General features: G+C 39.2%; 1 protein-coding gene across 4 annotated transcripts in view; it reads left to right on the top strand.

The window, feature by feature from the left end:
- Positions 1 to 349: 349 nt before the first annotated feature.
- The window catches only part of SNX3 (sorting nexin 3), a 48172-nt gene continuing 30438 nt past the window's right edge, over positions 350 to 18083 (top strand). Inside the window, exon 1 of one of the 4 annotated variants that reach the window (XM_068985167.1) lies at positions 350 to 647. In XM_068985167.1, the coding sequence (XP_068841268.1) occupies positions 486 to 647 (162 nt within the window). In that variant the 5' untranslated portion in view covers positions 350 to 485. The remainder of the gene's footprint in view (positions 648 to 18083) is intronic. The other 3 variants (XM_068985165.1, XM_068985166.1, XM_068985164.1) reach the window with 3 other exon arrangements.

Consider the following 18083-nt stretch of genomic DNA (forward strand, 5'->3'; position numbering starts at 1 on the left):
CCTAGTGCTCTTTCCACTGCTCCAGGCCGAGGCCGACACGGAAACCGATCCCGACACGGAAATCGACCCCGTAGCAGCTCTGCTTCAGCCCGGCGGGGGCGCGCTCGCCCGGTGCATTGTGGGCTCTGTAGTCCGGCCGGAACCTGTCCGCACCTCCAAGTTCCAAGACTGCGTTTCCCCTTCTCTGCCTAGACCCAGTCCCCTTCCGCGGCTTCCGCTGGGTCTCCCGGGTCTCGGGCGCGAAGTTTCGACAGGTCAGCTGTTTCCCTCCAGGGCACAGGAGGCGGAAGCCGGAGGGACGCGGGGAGGAGCTACGCGCGTGGGGGTGAACGCCCGCTCTACGTGCTCGTTCGCCTTGCGACCGCTGCGCGCGAGCCCGGTGTCCCCGCGGCGGGCAGCAGCAGCGGCGGCGGAGGTGTCGGTAGAACGCTGAGGGGGCGGAGGGAGTCCGCGGCGGCGGCGGCGGCGGCGGCTGCAGCAGCGAAATGGCGGAGACCGTGGCGGACACCCGGCGGCTGATCACCAAGCCGCAGAACCTGAATGACGCCTACGGGCCTCCCAGCAACTTCCTCGAGATCGATGTGAGCAACCCGCAGACGGTGGGGGTCGGCCGGGGCCGCTTCACCACCTACGAGATCAGGGTCAAGGTGAGGCCGTCTTTTCCCCCTACGGAGAGACTCCTCTGTTCCCGGCTGTCCGCCGCGGACCATGGAGCGCAGACCCTCAAACGGCCACGGCCGCCCAGGCGGGGACCCCTGCTGACACGGTGGGGCAGACTTGTCCACGGGCGGGGTCCAGGCCAGGGCCAGTCTTCGTGTAGGGCTTTCGTGCAGGGCTTGGATGGGGCTTGTAGGGTGAGCTGAGGCCAGCGCTGGCACTTGAAGAAGGTACTCGGAGAAGAGGGCGTGGGTTGAGCGCCTCTGGCCCCTCAAGCAGCTGATCTGGGAATGACATTTGAGTTGGAAAGGGTAGATCTTTCCAGAACATAGCCCTTTATCGAGAATGGAGCTATCTGTGACTGAGAAAGAGGGTTTGCGCAAAGTTGAAGCCAATCCGGTTTTCTTTTCCTGGAGACTATTCCCCCCGCCCCACCCCGAGTCGGCCAAGCCAAGCTGATTCCTCTCAGGCCCTTCCGTGCTACCAAACTCACCTAGATTGCACGCTTTTCTGAACAGAACCTCCAGAAAGTTTACAAAAGCCTGTCAAATTTGGTAGGGCTGAGCCAGGTGAGAAAACGGTGATGGAAAATGATTGACCTTAGTATTTTGGGCCGCAGTTGTGCTAAAGGCTGAGGAGTGGGAAGTGTTGCCTGCCTCACAATCAAGACTACCACTGCTTTAAGAAAAGCCTGCTTTAAGAAAAGATCATTTAGGGATCTTGCTCTCCTAATTTCGAGATTTGCACTTCACTGAATGAAAGAATCAGCTGAAGTAGAACCACATTTATAATTTCATAACCAGTATTTGTTGGCAGTAAGTAATTCAGATGATTTGAAAGATGCTAATTGAGAATAGTGCTTCACTCTCACTCTCTACTTCAGAATTAAAGAATTTCCTCATGTATGGAAGTATCTTTAAAAATTAGTTACAGTGAAACGAATCCAGCTCCTAATGACAGTAACAAATTACTAAAATTAAGCCTAAGAATTTGGTTTAAGAGTAATCAGATTTTATGTAACAAGTTACTATTAACATTCAAGTGGAGTAATTTCTCATTAACTTTCTAATTTTTTGTGTGGTAAGATGGAATATACCATCTTAACCATTTTTAACTGTACAGTTTAGTAACGTTCAGTTTATTCACTGTTGTGAAACTCAGACACTTAAAAATATTACTTATGTGTTGCTATAAAAAATGTAATAATCATCCAACTTAAAATATGAAACTAACCTGTTAAATGTTACAAGTCACCCTTGTCTCTCTAAGGATGTGTAAAACATGAGTCACAAGCAGTCTTGTTACAGCGAAACTGCAGAATCTGAATTCCAGTGTACCTAAGGAAGCATATTGTCATGTAAGCCTAGTGAAAAAAAATGAGGCATTTTTTTCTCCTTAACTTTTGGAATGGTTTTGGATTGCCTTTAATATATCGCAGGTTGTAACTGAAAAGAACTTCTTTTACTCTCATTCATCAGCATATTTTCCTTTATTCTTGTGCTACAGCAGAGCTTGGTATTCCTGTTTCTAAACTTCCAGAGCTAGTACTTCCTGTCACACAACTGAAGTGGAATCTCCTCATTTAATAACTTTGTGTTTGTCATGCTGATTTCTTACATAGTAAATGGACTTTAAGTATAATAACAATTAAAAAAAATTCATTTGATTTTTATTACCAAATAGCTTATGTGACACTTTAAATTGTGCTTATGTTATTGTCATTTGTATTTTGAAGAAAGTAATCCTTTTTAAGAGTGATTAATGAGTTAAGGAATTAACAGTATCCCCCATGGATACTGAGAGATGACTGTACTTACCTCAGAGGTAATATACACCTACATTGGTTTGTTAGATTATGTACACCAGTTTGTTATGTGTTAATAACTGTTAAGTCATAAGTGCTTGTGCCTTCTAAGAAAATATAATTTTTTCTAATGCTTATGAAATACCATTGGGGATTCTGTTAATAATGTAATGTGTTAACTGTAAATGCAGGACACCGTATAGTAAGATATTAGGACTTATTTTAGCAGCATGTGATTTTTGAGAGTAATTAAGGTACAGCTGCCAGTGAGAGGAATAGGTAAGTCATTTTGTCATTTATTACTATTTTTCTAAACTGTTCCTTCTCTCCCTAGCCTCTGCTGCTTGCCTTCTGCTGTTGAATTTGACACGTGTCAGACCATTTTATGTTCCAAAGTTTGGGCCCTTAAACTATCCTATGGTTACACTCTAATTTTAGTCTTGAGAAAAATGTTCCATTTTATAGAATCTGATTGAAATTACTCTAATTCACAGAGTAATTTTATCTGGATGGTGGCACTTTAGAATGCAAGTTTCCCAATCTCCATTTATCTTTTGGTTTGAGGGTAGTGTTTAAGACTATTAGGATCTCTTGATTATCTCTGTGCTTTTAAAAATAATTGATACAGTATTAATGTTTTTTAAAATCATTCTAATGGTAGGCATAGCAGAGAGCACCATAAATGATTAAAGGATTTGGAAACCTCAGGTTCTAGAATTATTTTGGCATATTAAAGAGAAAACTGAAGGGGAAATTCAGTCACTGTTTATAAAGTTTGTGCTATAATGTGGCTTTAATTTTCTGAAGACTTTAAGTTAATTAAGGTGTATTGTACCTAGAGAAAACTGCTTTGAACCAGAGTGAGTTTAAGGATTTTTCTTGAGCTCTGAGTTCAAAGAATAACTGAGTAAGGTGCAAAATCTAAGGTCCACTTCCCTTCTGTAAAATAAGTGTGCTAATAATAGTACAGTTGGTTCTTTGTGTTTGAGGATGCTGGTTCTGCATATGAGTATTCAACCAACGTCAGATCTAAAGTAGTTGGAAAAAAATTCCAGAAAGTCCCCAAAAGCAAAACTTGAATTTGCTGCACACCAGCAGCTATATATATAACATATGCATTGTGTGTTAGGTATTATAAGTAACCTAGAGATGGTTTAAAGTGAAAGAGAGGATGTGCGTAGGTTATATGCAAATACTAAACCATTTTATATAAGGAACTTGAGCATCTGCAGATTTTAATATGGAGGTGTGTGTATCCTGGAACCAGATCCCCCATGGATACTGAGAGATGACTGTACTTACCTCAGAGGACTAATGACATAATACACATAAGTCTCTTTAGCACAGCGATTAGTATATAATAGGCACTCAAAAGTTACTTCTAAGTACAGTTACTTCTAAATTAAAAGTCATTGATCAGCTGACTATATTCTCTACGTTAATGTGCAGGCGAGTTACTAAAATCATTTGATTTTCTTACCAAGAAATCTAATATATCTGTGTCATTCCATGTGGGAAGTTGTGATGCCATTCAGAATGTAGTAAATTTCACACTTAAGACCAAAAATATTTAATAGAAGTCTCCATATTCTAAGGTGAGGGCTTCCCACATGGTTCTAGTGGTAAAGAATCTGCCTGCCAGTGCAGGAGACCCAAGAGACTCAGGTTCAATTCCTGGGTCGGGAAGATCCCTTGGAGTAGGAAATGGCACCCCACTCCAGTATTCTTGCCTGGAAATTCCATGAGAGAGGAGTCTGGTGGGCTACAGTCCATCGGGTCACAAAGAGTCAGAGACAACTGAGCAACTAAGCACCTAAGCACACACAGACATGTTTTAAGGTAGTATGTTTCCTGTGATTGTGCTAGTATTGATTTTTTTTTTTTTCAGTTTGAGATCTAATTGACATATAAAATTGTATTTAAGGTGTACAACATAATGATTGCTATATACATAAATGACTACCACCGCAATTTTAATTAACATTATCACCTCACATGCTTCTAAAAGTAGCTTTTTTAAGTTGAGGCATATTGAAACATAAAACTGAATAGTAAAGTTTACTAATAAACCTTGTACCGGGAAAGATAATGAAAGTAGCATCTTGACAGTATTTGCCATTCTGAACTTGTATTGGTAGTTCTTCTCTGGATGAGTCCTCTCATTTTAAATTGAGTCATTAATATTCTCTTCAGAAATAAATTAATTTTTAGACTTGTTTTTAGGGTTTATGTGAATTAATTCTTAAAGGGCCAAAATAGTATTTAAAAGAATCAAAGCATTTTCAAGCCGAAGGACATCTGCAGAATCTAGGTAGGTTTATCAATTGACCATGAAAAGTCTGATATACATCTTTGCTGCCAGCTATGGCTGACCTCCAGGATCTCTATCAGGGAAAGATAGCTTTGAAGAGTCTGTTCTTACCTAACCCATCCCTTAATGTGGGGGGAGTGAGGCAGTGGCAATTAAAAAGTAGCTCTGTTATATTGTGTTAAGGGATCCTGTTTTATATTGTTCATTTTGGCAGATAAGGGAACCAACCAAGACACAGAAAGATGTCTCTTACCCAACGTAAATCATTGATATCTAACTCAAGTCAAAGTCAGGGCTCCCCTGATGGCTCAGACAGTAAAGAATTTGTGTGCAGTGAAGGAGACCTGGATTTGATCCCTGGGTCTGAAAGATCCCCTGGAAAAGAAAATCGCTACCCACTCCAGTATTCTTGCCTGGAGAATCCCATGGACAGAGGAGCCTGGCAGGCTACAGTCCATGGGGCTGTAGAGTCAGACACCACTGAGTGACTAAGCACAAAGCTCATATGAGTATCAGAGTCAGGGTTGGATTTGAAGTATTGTGGTTCTCATTCTGTATTGCTTCACAGCTTCAGTTCATTTAAACAATACATTAAAACCTTTTTTATCTACATCCTGGGGAACCCTCAAGTGTCTGAACCTTTAGAAGTCTCAATATTAGCATCTTTGAGACCTAAGAGTTGACTCTTCATTAATCCACAGTAGATAAGATGCACCCCAGAAAAACAAAAACAGCTGAAAAGAATGTACTGTTGAATTCTGTGCTATGATGAAATCACCTGAAGAAAAAGTGTGTGGTTGATTGGCTCGAAATGCTTATAAAAGGCAAGCTTCTTCTCATGTATAAGCTGAAAAGTGAGGGAATTTATCACCTGAGTACCTGTTGTGTTCCAGACAGTTTGCTGTATATATAATTTAATCTGAGTAACCAAGCAGAGCAAATAATATCTTTGTTTTGCAAATGTGGAAGCTGAAGTCATTGTTTATCCTCATCTCTTGTTCCTCCCTCATTCTCATTTTAGTCTTGCTGAACTACTTAGATCTCCCAAATAAGCTGACTTCTATCCAGGCCTTTGCATACACTTCCTCCTCTGTCTTGCTTTAGCAGCCTTATCTGGCTATCATTACTTGTCCTGCAGAACTCAGCCTTGCTTTTACCCTTTTAGAGATTTTGCTGATCCCTGGAATCTAGACTGGATTTCCTCCCTGTGTGTCCTTGTAGCCCTTTAGGATTATATTTGTTTGCTTGTATGGGCTTCCCTGATGGCTCAGATGGTGATCCTGCAATGCAAGAGACTCGGGTTCAATCCCTGGGTCTGGAAGATGCCCTGGGGAGGGAATGGCTACCCATTCCAGTATTCTTGCTTGGAGAATTCCATGGACAAAGGAGCATGGTGAGCTCCAGCCCATGGGGGTTGCAAAGAATTGGACATGACTGAGCGACTTTCACTTTTTTCCCTGTAATTCCTATTTGTTCTGTAACCTTCTAGAGGACGGGGACTGTCATGATCACCCTAACTCAACAGCTGACATTGTGCTTGACATGCAGTGGATACTTTAGGAATAAATGAAGTTTAGGAAGGTTGAGTAACTTGTCCAAAATCACAGCTATTAAATTGCAAAACTGGGATTTGAATATAGATTTTGTGATCTTCAGAGGCCATATTTTTTCTTTCACCTTCACTGAACATTCGTTATCACCTGGGGAGCTTTTGAAATCCTTTAGATTCTTTTTTAATTGGGTTAGGGTGGGATTTGGGAAGTGGTAATTTAAAAAGCACCCCAGCAAGGATTGTACCTGGTGGCACCATGCTCTCTGTCTCTTGAGATATGACAGGCAACAGAGAAGTATGAAAAAAAAAATAGAGCCACAGTGGTTGGTAGCCTCGATGAGATTTTTTAAAAGGCAAATTCTAAGTTTAATTAGGTCCCATTTGTTTATTTTTGTTTTCATTTCCAGTATTCTGGGAGGTGGGTCATAGAGGATCCTGCTGTGATTTATGTTGGAGAGTGTTTTGCCTATGTTCTCCTCTAGGAGTTTTATAGTTTCTGGTCTTACGTTTAGATCTTTAATCCATTTTGAGTTTATTTTTGCATATGGTGTTAGAAACTGTTCTAGTTTCATTCTTTTACAAGTGGTTGACAAGTTTTCCCAGCACCACTTGTTAAAGAGATTGTCTTTAATCCATTGTATATTCTTGCCTCCTTTGTCAAAGATAAGGTGTCCATAGGTGTGTGGATTTATCTCTGGGCTTTCTATTTTGTTCCATTGATCTATATTTCTGTCTTTGTGCCATACTGTCTTGATGATTGTGGCTTTGTAGTAGAGCCTGAAGTCAGGCAGGTTGATTCCTCCAGTTCCATTCTTCTTTCTCAAGATTGCTTTCAAGGTTTTTTGTATTTCCATACAAATTGTGAAATTACTTGTTCTAGCTCTGTGAAAAGTACCATTGTTGGCCTGGTAGGGATTGCATTGAATCTATAGATTGCTTTGGGTAGTAGCTTCTGCACAACAAAGGAAACTATAAGCAAGGTGAAAAGACAGCCTTCAGAATGGGAGAAAATAATAGCAAATGAAGCAACTGACAAACAACTAATCTCAAAAATATACAAGCAACTTATGCAGTTCAATTCCAGAAAAATAAATGACCCAATCAAAAAATGGGCCAAAGAACTAAATAGACATTTCTCCAAAGAAGACATACAGATGGCTAACAAATACATGAAAAGATGCTCAACATCACTCATTATCAGAGAAATGCAAATCAAAACCACAATGAGGTACCATTTCACGCCAGTCAGAATGGCTGTGATCCAAAAGTCTACAAGCAATAAATGCTGGAGAGGGTGTGGAGAAAAGGGAACCCTCTTTCACTGTTGGTGGGAATGCAAGCGAGTACAGCCACAATGGAGAACAGTGTGGAGATTCCTTAAAAAACGGCAAATAGAACTGCCTTATGACCCAGCAATCCCACTGCTGGGCATACACACCGAGGAAACCAGAATTGAAAGAGACACGTGTACCCCAATGTTCACTGCAGCACTGTTTATAATAGCAGGACATGGAAACAACCTAGATGTCCATCAGCAGATGAATGGATAAGAAAGCTGTGGTACATATACACAATGGAGTATTACTCAGCCATTAAAAAGAATACATTTGAATCAGTTCTAATGAGATGGATGAAACTGCAGCCTATTATACAGAGTGAAGTAAGCCAGAAAGAAAAACACCAATACCGTATACTAACGCATATATATGGAATATAGAAAGATGGTAATGATAATCCTGTATACAAGACAGCAAAAGAGACACTGATGTATAGAACAGACGTTTGGACTCTGTGGGAGAGGGAGAGGGTGGAATGATTTGGGAGAATGGCATTGAAACATAATATCATATATGAAATGAATCACCAGTCCAGGTTCAATGCATGATACTGGATGCTTGGGGCTGGTGCACTGGGACAACCCAGAGGGATGGTACAGGGAGGGAGGAGGGAGGGGGGTTCAGGATGGGGAACACGTGTATACCTGTGGCGGATTCATGTTGATGTATCACAAAACCAATACAATATTGTAAATTAATTAACCTCCAATTAAAATAAATAAATTTATATTTTAAAAAAAGGCAAATTCTAGGGTGGTGGGGGGAGGGAAGGGAGAAAAAGAAGCAGATCCTTACATGTAGCAGAGAGGAAAACCAGTGATATTGGCCAAAGATGAAAACTATTTTTAAAGGGGAGACAGTTTAGATACTGTCAAAGCATGCCAACAACTTAGCTTTAGGGGAAGAAGAAGCATTTACTACATTTAACCAAGCCTGATCTTTTCACCCCTGTTTTATACCATCATATCTATCCCTATGTAATAATCATGAAAGTAAGCCGGAAATCAGGAAGAGACAACATTTATATCCATTTAAGAAATCTTTGTATTTTAGTAGTATTGCCACTCTATACCTTTAAAGAGGAAAATCTACTAGTGCTTAATTTTCAGGTATTTTGGTGATTCCATGAGATTTTTCATCTCACTTTCACAGTCATACTTACCAAAAAAAAGGATTGAAATGTTATTTTTAGGTACTTTTATGTTTGTACCATACTATGCTGCTTCCATGTAAGCAGAGCCAGCAGTTTTTTGACTATCAGATAAGAAAGATGGTGTCCGAGAAAATCAGTACTGTAATCCTGGTACTGCTGTTTACGGATTGCTTAGTTAAATGATTTAAAGCTTTCAGCCAAATAAGGTGTTCTTTTAAAGAAATATTTAACTTAGAACCTATGAAATTGGACAGCATAGTAAAATATAACATATGGTCAGTTAAAGTATAGTTTGGACTGTTCTCACAGAGACCTCAAAAACTGAGTTAATTTTTTCATGTGAAAAAGTCTTGAGCAGGCCAGGGCTGGCATTGTGACTTGACTGTGAGCTTCCCGGTATTACATCTGCATTCTAGGCAGGGCGAAGGCACATTTCTGCCCCATTGCCACATTTGGTGATAAAGGAAGCTGCGGAATTTAGTCTAGCTGGGCAGCCATGTGAAAGAAGGAGGAACAGACACTGTTCTCTGCTTCCACACAGTGGTAAAGAAGTGATTGGGGTCCGTCTTCTAGGGTGTGGCATGGCAACATTCTCATCTTGTCTTTTTTTTCCTTTGTTTGCTGATGACTGAGATTTCAAAGTTTAGAGAAAGTTTATTTTATTTGTAAGAAATAAAATTTGAGCTCCTGTTAGTTTTGACACTCTTGAATGTAAGTTGGTTTTTGTTTTTGTTTTTTTTTTTTTTGATGTAAATAAGTTTGACCCCTTCCAGAGAAATTTTTGGTGAGTAGAAAAAGGAGGCAGGCATGAAGACATGGCATGTTCGATAGAAGTATATCATGGGGTCGAGTTTGGGTTAGAAGTACGGAAAATACATGATTAACTTTGTTTTTTTTTTTTGCCTTCAGTGACAGTTTAAAACTATGTAGGAGGTTTTACTTGGGACCAGTGTTTTAGTTGATGACATTGTATAATGGAGTATATTGTTTGAGCCACCTAAATGAGTGAGGTCAGTGTCTCTTACCAGGGAATCCTAGGAAGACAAAATAACTTTAATTAAATTACTTAGTGCCTAACAATACTAGAATGATGACTTTCTAATTCTTTGCTCTCTAGACTTTTATAAATGAAGTAGCATCTCTGTTTCCTTGGCTTTATGCCACACCTGCCACCTATAGCTTGTTTACTTTCCGTTTTTCCCCTTCCTGTCCTTGTGGGATGAGCTTCTCTGTTCTGTAGTAAGTTTGAAAATTCTGATTCATTTAGAGGAACAAAGGAGCCTCAAAGTTCCTTTTCTTATGTCTAGTTCTCAATATCTCCTCTTTTGCCATGACATTACGGATCGTTTTCATGTGGAAACAAAGATAAAAGTCTTGTTGGCTAGGCATACTTCCGTGTATCACCAGACCTTTGTTTAAATTTACACTCCAAGATTTCCCTCATATTATATAACGGAGAACAGTTTTAAAACACTGATCACTATAGAACAGGGATCAGCAGCTGTGGGCTTCCTTATTTAATGTTTTATTAGAACACAGCATATCTTTTAATATTTTGTTTACATAGTATTTATGACCACTTTTGCACTGAAAGGACAGAGTTGAGTAGTTTCAACAGCCTAAAATATTTACTGTCTTGCCATTTGAGAAAAAGTTGGCCAGTCTATGTTTTATGTAGCTTTGGAGTAGTGGAAAGCACAGCACCTAGAGAATCTTATTTGATTGTAAAGTGTGGTCCTGTTCTTGGGTGCTGAATGAAATAGTAGACACCATTTTTTCCTTCTAAAGGTCGAGTTTTTGCTAACCTTGTGAGTCATTACATCTGCTGTTCATATTAAGGCCAGCCACAAAGATTTTCAGTTTGTAAAACTAGTTTTCTCAGTTGAATACTTTTGTAAACTCCTTTGAATATCTAGAGAGAGAGAGAGAGTTGGGGCTGATAAAAACTGTTAGGTAGCTAGTTCATGGTGGTTTAGTTTCAGTTGATAAACTAGTGACAAAACTGAAGGTGGTGCCTGACAAAACTATAGTTTGTTCCAGCCAGGATTGGGGTTTAGATATTTTCTACCTCAGAATTAATTTTTTCATACCATATCATCATTTAATGTTTTGTGTTCTTACATGGTAATTCTCTACATGTTATAGCAGTATGCCATTATTAAATGATTAAATTGGTATTAGTTGAACTACTGATGTGGGTAAGTTTAATGTGTGAATTGTAGAAAGGGGTTAAGTTGAAAATTGAGGAACTGTGATATTCTCAAAATGGAACAATATAGTAAATTGATAGAATTTTTATCTTAGTTTAAAAGGGCAGATGATGTTGATATACTTAAGCTGAAATAAATTGTAGAGATTTTCACTTAGATGTTAGATATGGTTCTTATCTGTAATCTGTGCATTTGCCCAGTTTTATTCTCTTAAGACTCTATAATCAGTTTTTTCCTAACTACATTTCTTTTTAGATTCAACTTAACATTTGAGTGGCTCCCGTGGGCCAACTCAATGGACATGGGTTTGAGTGAACTCCAGAAGTTGGTGATGGACAGGGAGGCCTGGCGTGCTGCAATTCATGGGGTCGCAGAGAGTCGGACATGACTGAGCGACTGAACTGAACTGAACTTCGTGAAAATAGTCATAATGTACAGTAGAACCCAAGCCTGCATAAAGGACCAGAGAGAACACCTGTCTTTTCCATTGTCAATGACCTGCCAAAGTCACACAGTATTAATACTGGATTTTGACCACTTTATGCCCTGGGACCTATTGTTACTGTCTGGCTCAAACATCTTTTCCTACCTCTTTATTTATGCTTTGTTTTATTTTAAGCATGTCTTGGGCAGTTGCTGTGTCTCAGCTGGTATGGTAGGCACTTTCTTCTCTGTTTTCTTTGATATAGTTTTAGTTATCTGCCTCTTCTTAGAAATTGTAATGGCTCTTATTTCCAGTTAGAACAGTTCATAAAAATAGCCAGGGTCATTCTTATTTAACAGTCATTTCCTGTATCAGCCTGATCATGCTTTGTGATACAGCCATGAAAGTCTACCTGCTGTTCTCCTCTCCCATCTAACCCAAATGACCTTCTTTATTCCTCCTGCCAAAAGCTCATCCAGATATGTAAATATTGTAGACTGGTTTTTCCCAGTAACCAATATTATGTCAATTGCATAACTAACCACCCCAACAACAGTGATTTATTTCCTACATTCTGTGGTCTGGCTGGGCAGTTTCTGTGTGCTGATTTGTGCAACTGTTTTGAGCTGGAGAGCTGGCATGTCTGGCTGTCTATCTCCTGGGGCACCTCATTGTCTTCCACATGGCCTCTCATTCTCCAGTAGGCTCTACTGACTTTCTTATATGGCTATCTCAGAATAGCATTCCCAGAGAATGAAGATAGAAAGTTGCAAGACCTCTTGAGTTTTAGGCTTAGAAAATTGCTTGTCACTTCTACCACATTCTCTTGCTCAAAACAAGTCCTGGCTCGTCTAGATTCGGAGGTGGAGAAATAAACTCCACCTCTCAGATGAAGGTGGTTTCAAAGAATTTGTGGCAACATTATCTACCATACATTACTTGTTAGGAATCTTCAAATGTCATAATTGGTGGCACCTGTGGCTTGGGTTATTGTGGGTGCAGAAATAATAACTCCCCAAAGATTTCTGCTTCCTAATAATTAGAATCTGAATGTGTTAACTTATGAGAATGTTACCTTTGGAGATATGATCAAATTAAGGATCATGAGATGGAGAGGTTGTCCCGGATTATCTGGGTGGGTCTGGTATAATCACAAGGGCCCTTATAAGTGAAACAGGTGGGAGAGTTAGTCACAGAAGATGTGACAGTGGACGTAGAGGTTGGAGTGATCTAATCGCTGACTTTGAAGATGGAAGAAAGGACCGTGGGCTGAAGAATGCCAGTAGCCTCCAGAGGCTAGGTAAGACAAGGATGCATATCCCCTAGACCCTCCAGAAGGAATGCAGCCCTAGTGACATCTTGATTTGTCCCAGTGAGACTCATTTCAAGATTCTGACCTCCAAAACCATAAGATAATAGGTGTTGTTTTAAGCTACTAAACTAGTGGTAATTTGTTAAAGCAGCAATAGGAAATTAATAACAATGACATGGCCTTGTCTTAAAGATAATTTCCAACAGAAGGAAACACAATAGACTCACTCCAAGAGAATGAGAGTCAGTGGGGACTGGGCTCAACCTGATTCTGAGCCTTGGGTATAGGCCACACAGCCTTATCTTTCTTGTCTCCATCAGAATCTAGCACCATCAGCTCTCATTATCCCTTGCCTTCTAGTCTGCCAAGATGTTTTACCAAAGGCATAGAAAAACACTTTTTCTCATGGAAAAAATTGAATGTGTTATTTTAATCGCCTGTAGAGGATTATTTTTCCAAACTATAGAGAAAATTACTAAAAGACTGTTGCTTTGGCTGTTCATGTGTAAGTCAAAATTAACAACGCTGCATAACTAGTGTATTTTTTAGGAAGATTGAGTATAAGAGAAAGAACCACATAATTTTTGATTCAGTTGTTTGCCCTTGCTGTTGTGATCTAGTGCCTTTGTATAAGAGAGTGCTAACTTCTGAGACTAGACAAGTAATGTTTTGGGTGATGAATATCTTAGCTTATTAGCTCTTGCTTAAAATTTAACTTAGAAAAAATTTCCTACTCTATTATAAGGTCTTTGACCCTCTGTAATTTCAAGCCTGGTCTTAAAAACACTAGTATCCTCCATTTACTGCACACCTTAAGAGAAAAGAATTTTGACCTTTGCAACTTGTGATTCTAGGCCTCAAAGTCTAAAATATATTTAAGGATTTTAAGCAGTGAATGTATAACTATACAATTTCTTCTAATGTCAGATTTTTTTTTGGTTTCTGTTTTGAGAAGAAACTTGAATCTTAACAAGGCATTCATTCAAAATGAACGAAAACAATCTTTTGAAAACTCCTACGTTGATTTGTGACAGAATAGATTTTTAAAAATCCAGTTATGAAACCCATAAAAATATGTATCAAACATATGGTACCCAGAGCGTCAAGAATGTCAAAGCTAACAGTATTTTAGAAGGATTATAATTATATAGAATCTGATCAAACAAAATTAAGAAAAACTTGCTAGGTTGAAGTAGGACATCAGTTACGAATATACTTCAATGGATTATTTCGAATGAGTATATTCTTCGATTTACTTTCCTTTAGAACTTCTGATATTTTTGTCTAAAACAACTTTAATACAATAGCCATTCGCTATATTGGGCTATTTAAAGTTTAAGATTCAAATTATTAGACATCTCTTTGTCCAGTTTCCTTGGCATTGACATTGACTTGTGTCATTTGTCTAGTTGACTATAGTTGATACTGGCCTCAAATATACAGGATGGCTCATATATGAAGGGACCAGTGCACTCAGCGCTTTTTGACCTGAAATTTTGTTTTGCTTTTTACCTTTTTGTCCTATCTCACTGTTTCTGGTTAGTGGTCACTCACAATCTGGTCACTGTTAGCCCTGTGCCAAACTCTAGGTGTAACTGACTTCATACACATCCCATTCTTCATTAAGAATAGATAGATTTTCTTAATCCAACCAAACAAAGGTTATAGACTTATTTTCCTGATAGGACCTTTTTATTACGTTAGGAAACTGAGTATCATCTAGTTTCAGAGATATCTTAGCAGTTTTTTGATATCAGTATTGCTAGAAAATTAGAAATTTTGGTATCAGTATTCTCTGCCAGAGTCCGCGGAGACATTTTGTTGCTTTAGTCCATAGCTGCTGTTATTTACTATTGTTATCTCCTGCCCTTGCCCTGACATGACATTTTCTCTCTCTCTCTCCATCAGCCTCTGTATAGCGCTCACTACTGCTAATCCACTAGCTGAAGACCTGACCCATATCTCATTTTCTTTTTGAGCTTTAACTAATAGCTCTGGCATAGTGTTTTAAGTGTTCCTCTCAAGGAAGCTAGACTTCTCTCCCGTTTGATCTAACCATCTGGGACAGTCTTTCCCAGCCTAGTGTTGGTAGAAGGAAACTGGAGGCAGACTGGAGCAGAGTACGTTGTGGCAGAAGAACAAAGAATCTCTACTGAGGTGCTGCTTGCGTAGTACCTTATGTACCATGGACTTTCATTTTTCTAGAGCTTCTACTAACTTTGGGGGAGATAATGTTTAATGTGTTCTAAGAACACTTGAACTATGAACATGAATTCATGCCTGGTTTTACACTACCTACTAATTGAGTACCCTTGGGCAGTTAACCTCTCTGAACCTTTTGTCCATCCTAAGATGAAAGTGTTAGGATCTTCCTAAAATTAAATGATGTGTGTTATGGACTTTTAAGTACTATCTTGTTTAGTTAATACTAGCTGCTGCTGTCATTATCTGATAATTGCCTCTAGGTTTTTATTGTACTGTCAGAAAAAAGAAGAGAGTGCTGATTTCAGTAAAAGATTAGTTTTGTAACATATATATTACCGGATCTGCATTTCTTTCCCCCACAAGCACTCTGATTTACCCTTGGAGTGTGCTTAATGAAAGGTCAAAACTCTTAAGAATCCGGTTACTCATATTACTATTTTTTTTTGAGATTTATTTACTCCCCACCCCCCCCAGCTGTGCTGGGTCTTTGTTGCTGCACGCAGGCTTTCTCTAGTTGGAATGAGCGGTGGCTACTCTTTGTTGCGGTGCATGGGCTTCTTACTGCAGCGGCTACCCTTGCTGTGAAGCGTGGGCTCTAACCACATGGGCTCAGCAGTTGCCGCTCGAGGGCTTTGTTGCTGCACATCGTGTGGGATCTTCCCTGACCAGAGATTGAACCTGTGTCCCCTGCACTGGCAGGTTTATTTTTAACCACTAGACCACCAGAGAAGGCCAGTACTCATATTCTTTATAGAATGTATTCTTTTAAACATGGGAGTTTTGTCAGCGGATGGTAGCGAGGGTTGCACAACAATGAATGTACTTAACAGTGCAGAACTCTGTACATGTAAAATGGTAATTTTCATGTTATGTACGTTTTACCACAATAAAAAAAGCATAGAAATGGATAACAGAGGAGGTGGTGGTGGTTTAGTTGCTAAGTCATGTCTGACTCTCTTGTGACTCCATAGACAGTAGCCCGTCAGGCTCCTCTGTCCATGGGATTTCCCAGCTAAGAATACTAGAGTGGGTTGCCATTTCCTTCTCCTGTGGGGAAGGGACAGTTATTAAATTTGTATCTTCTTTCCTTTCAAGTTACCAAAGCCAAGGAGGAAAACATTTCTTTAAGACTTTTTGCCAAGAATCTCAGTTCTTTGGTCTTAAAGTTGGTTTTATCTGATACTTACACAGTGACTCCAGCTTTCTTATGGTTAGTTGTAAGCTGTATATCATTTCCCATCCTTCCACTTTTAACCTATTTTTGTTTTTGAATCTTAAGTGTGTCTCTTGTAGAGAGGATATAAGTTTTTTATTCAGTTTGATAATGTCTGCCTTTTGATTGGTGTATATAATCCATTTTGTTTTACAATTGTTAAAAATTTTTTAATTGTACAGTTCATGTATAAGTTTCAAGAGTACAGCATAGTGATTTACAATTTTTAAAGGCTGTACTCCATCTATAGTTATTAAAAAATACTGCCTGCATTCCCTGTGTTGTACAATATACCCTTGTAGCTTATCTATTTTATGCACAGTAGTCTGTACCTCTTAATCCCCGTCCCTGTTTTGCCCTTCCCTTCTTTTCTCTTCCCACTGGTAACTGCTAGTTTGTTCTCTATCTGTGAGGCTGTTCATTAGTTTTATTTTTTAGATTCTACATATAAATGGTATCATACAGTATTTGTCTTTGTGTGTCTGACTTAATACACTCCAAGTCCATTGTTATCGAAAATGGCAAACTTTCATTATTTTTAAATGGCTGAGTAGTAGTCCATTGTAATAAACACTTACACACACATACGTATATACTAAAAACCACATCTTCTTTATCCATTCATCTATTGATGGACACTTAGGTTGCTTCCATAATATAGGAATTGAAAATAATGCTGCTATGAACATTGGAGGGCTTCCCAGGTGGCTCAGAGTAAAGAATCCACCTACCAATGCAAGAGACTCCAGAAATGCAGGTTTGTTCCTTGGGTTGGGAAGATCCTCAGAGTAGGAAACGGCAGCCTACTCCAGTATTCTTGCCTGGTAAATTCCATGAACAGAGGAGCCTGGCAGGCTATAGTCCATGGGTTCTCAATGAATCAGATACAATTGAGTCCACTCACTCACATGAACATTGGGGTGCAGGCATCTTTTCAAATTAGTGTTTTCTTTTTTATCTGATATTTACCTAGGAGTGGAATTGCTGAGTCTTACTGTTTTCCACAGCAGCTGCTTCAGTTTTTATCCTCACCAACAGTGTACAAGGGTTCCCTTTTCTTCACATCCTTCCCAGCATTTATTTGTGGTCTTTTTGACAATAGCCATTCTAACAGGTATGAGGTGATATTTCATTGTGGTTTTAATTTGTGTTACTCTGATAATTAACAGTGTTGGGCATCTTTTCCTGTGCCTATTGGCCTGTGTGTGTCTTTGGGAAAATGTCTGATCAGTTCTTGTTTTTTTTAATCAGCTTGTTTGCTCTTTTGCTGTCAAGTTGTGTGAGCTTTTTTTTGTGTTTTTGAGATTAACCCCTTATTGGTCATTTCATTTGCAAATATTTTCTCCCTTAATCCATTTATTTAAAAAAACAACATTATTTATTTGGTTGTGCCAGGTCTTAGTTGCAGTATGCGGGATCTTCTATCTTCCTTGTGGTACAGGAGTACTTTTAGTTTAACAACTCTTAGTTGTTGCATATGGGATCTAGTTCCCTCACCAGGGATCAAACCTGGGGCTCCTGCCCTGGGAGTGTTGAGTCTTAGCCACTAGACCAGTAGGGAAGTCCCTGCATTTATTTTTAATGAAATCACCAGTATGATGGGTTTATTTCTGCTGTTTTGACACTTGTGTTCTGTGTCTCATGGTTTTCTCTGTTACTCCTTTACTGCTTTCTGTGTTAGATATTTCCTGTTGTACTGTTTAAATGCCCGAGATTCTTTTTATTTCTTAAAAATTATTGTTAGTGTTTGATATTGAAATTACAGTATGCCTCAGCTTTTCACAATGTACTTCAGATTAATATGAACTTAATTCCAGTGAAATAGGAACCTTGGTCCAATACACCTTCTCCTTCCTTTGTGCTAATATTGTCATATATGTTACGTTTGTATATGTTAGAATAGTA

The sequence above is a fragment of the Capricornis sumatraensis genome, chromosome 13, assembly GCF_032405125.1.
Source record: "Capricornis sumatraensis isolate serow.1 chromosome 13, serow.2, whole genome shotgun sequence".
NCBI lineage: Eukaryota > Metazoa > Chordata > Mammalia > Artiodactyla > Bovidae > Capricornis > Capricornis sumatraensis.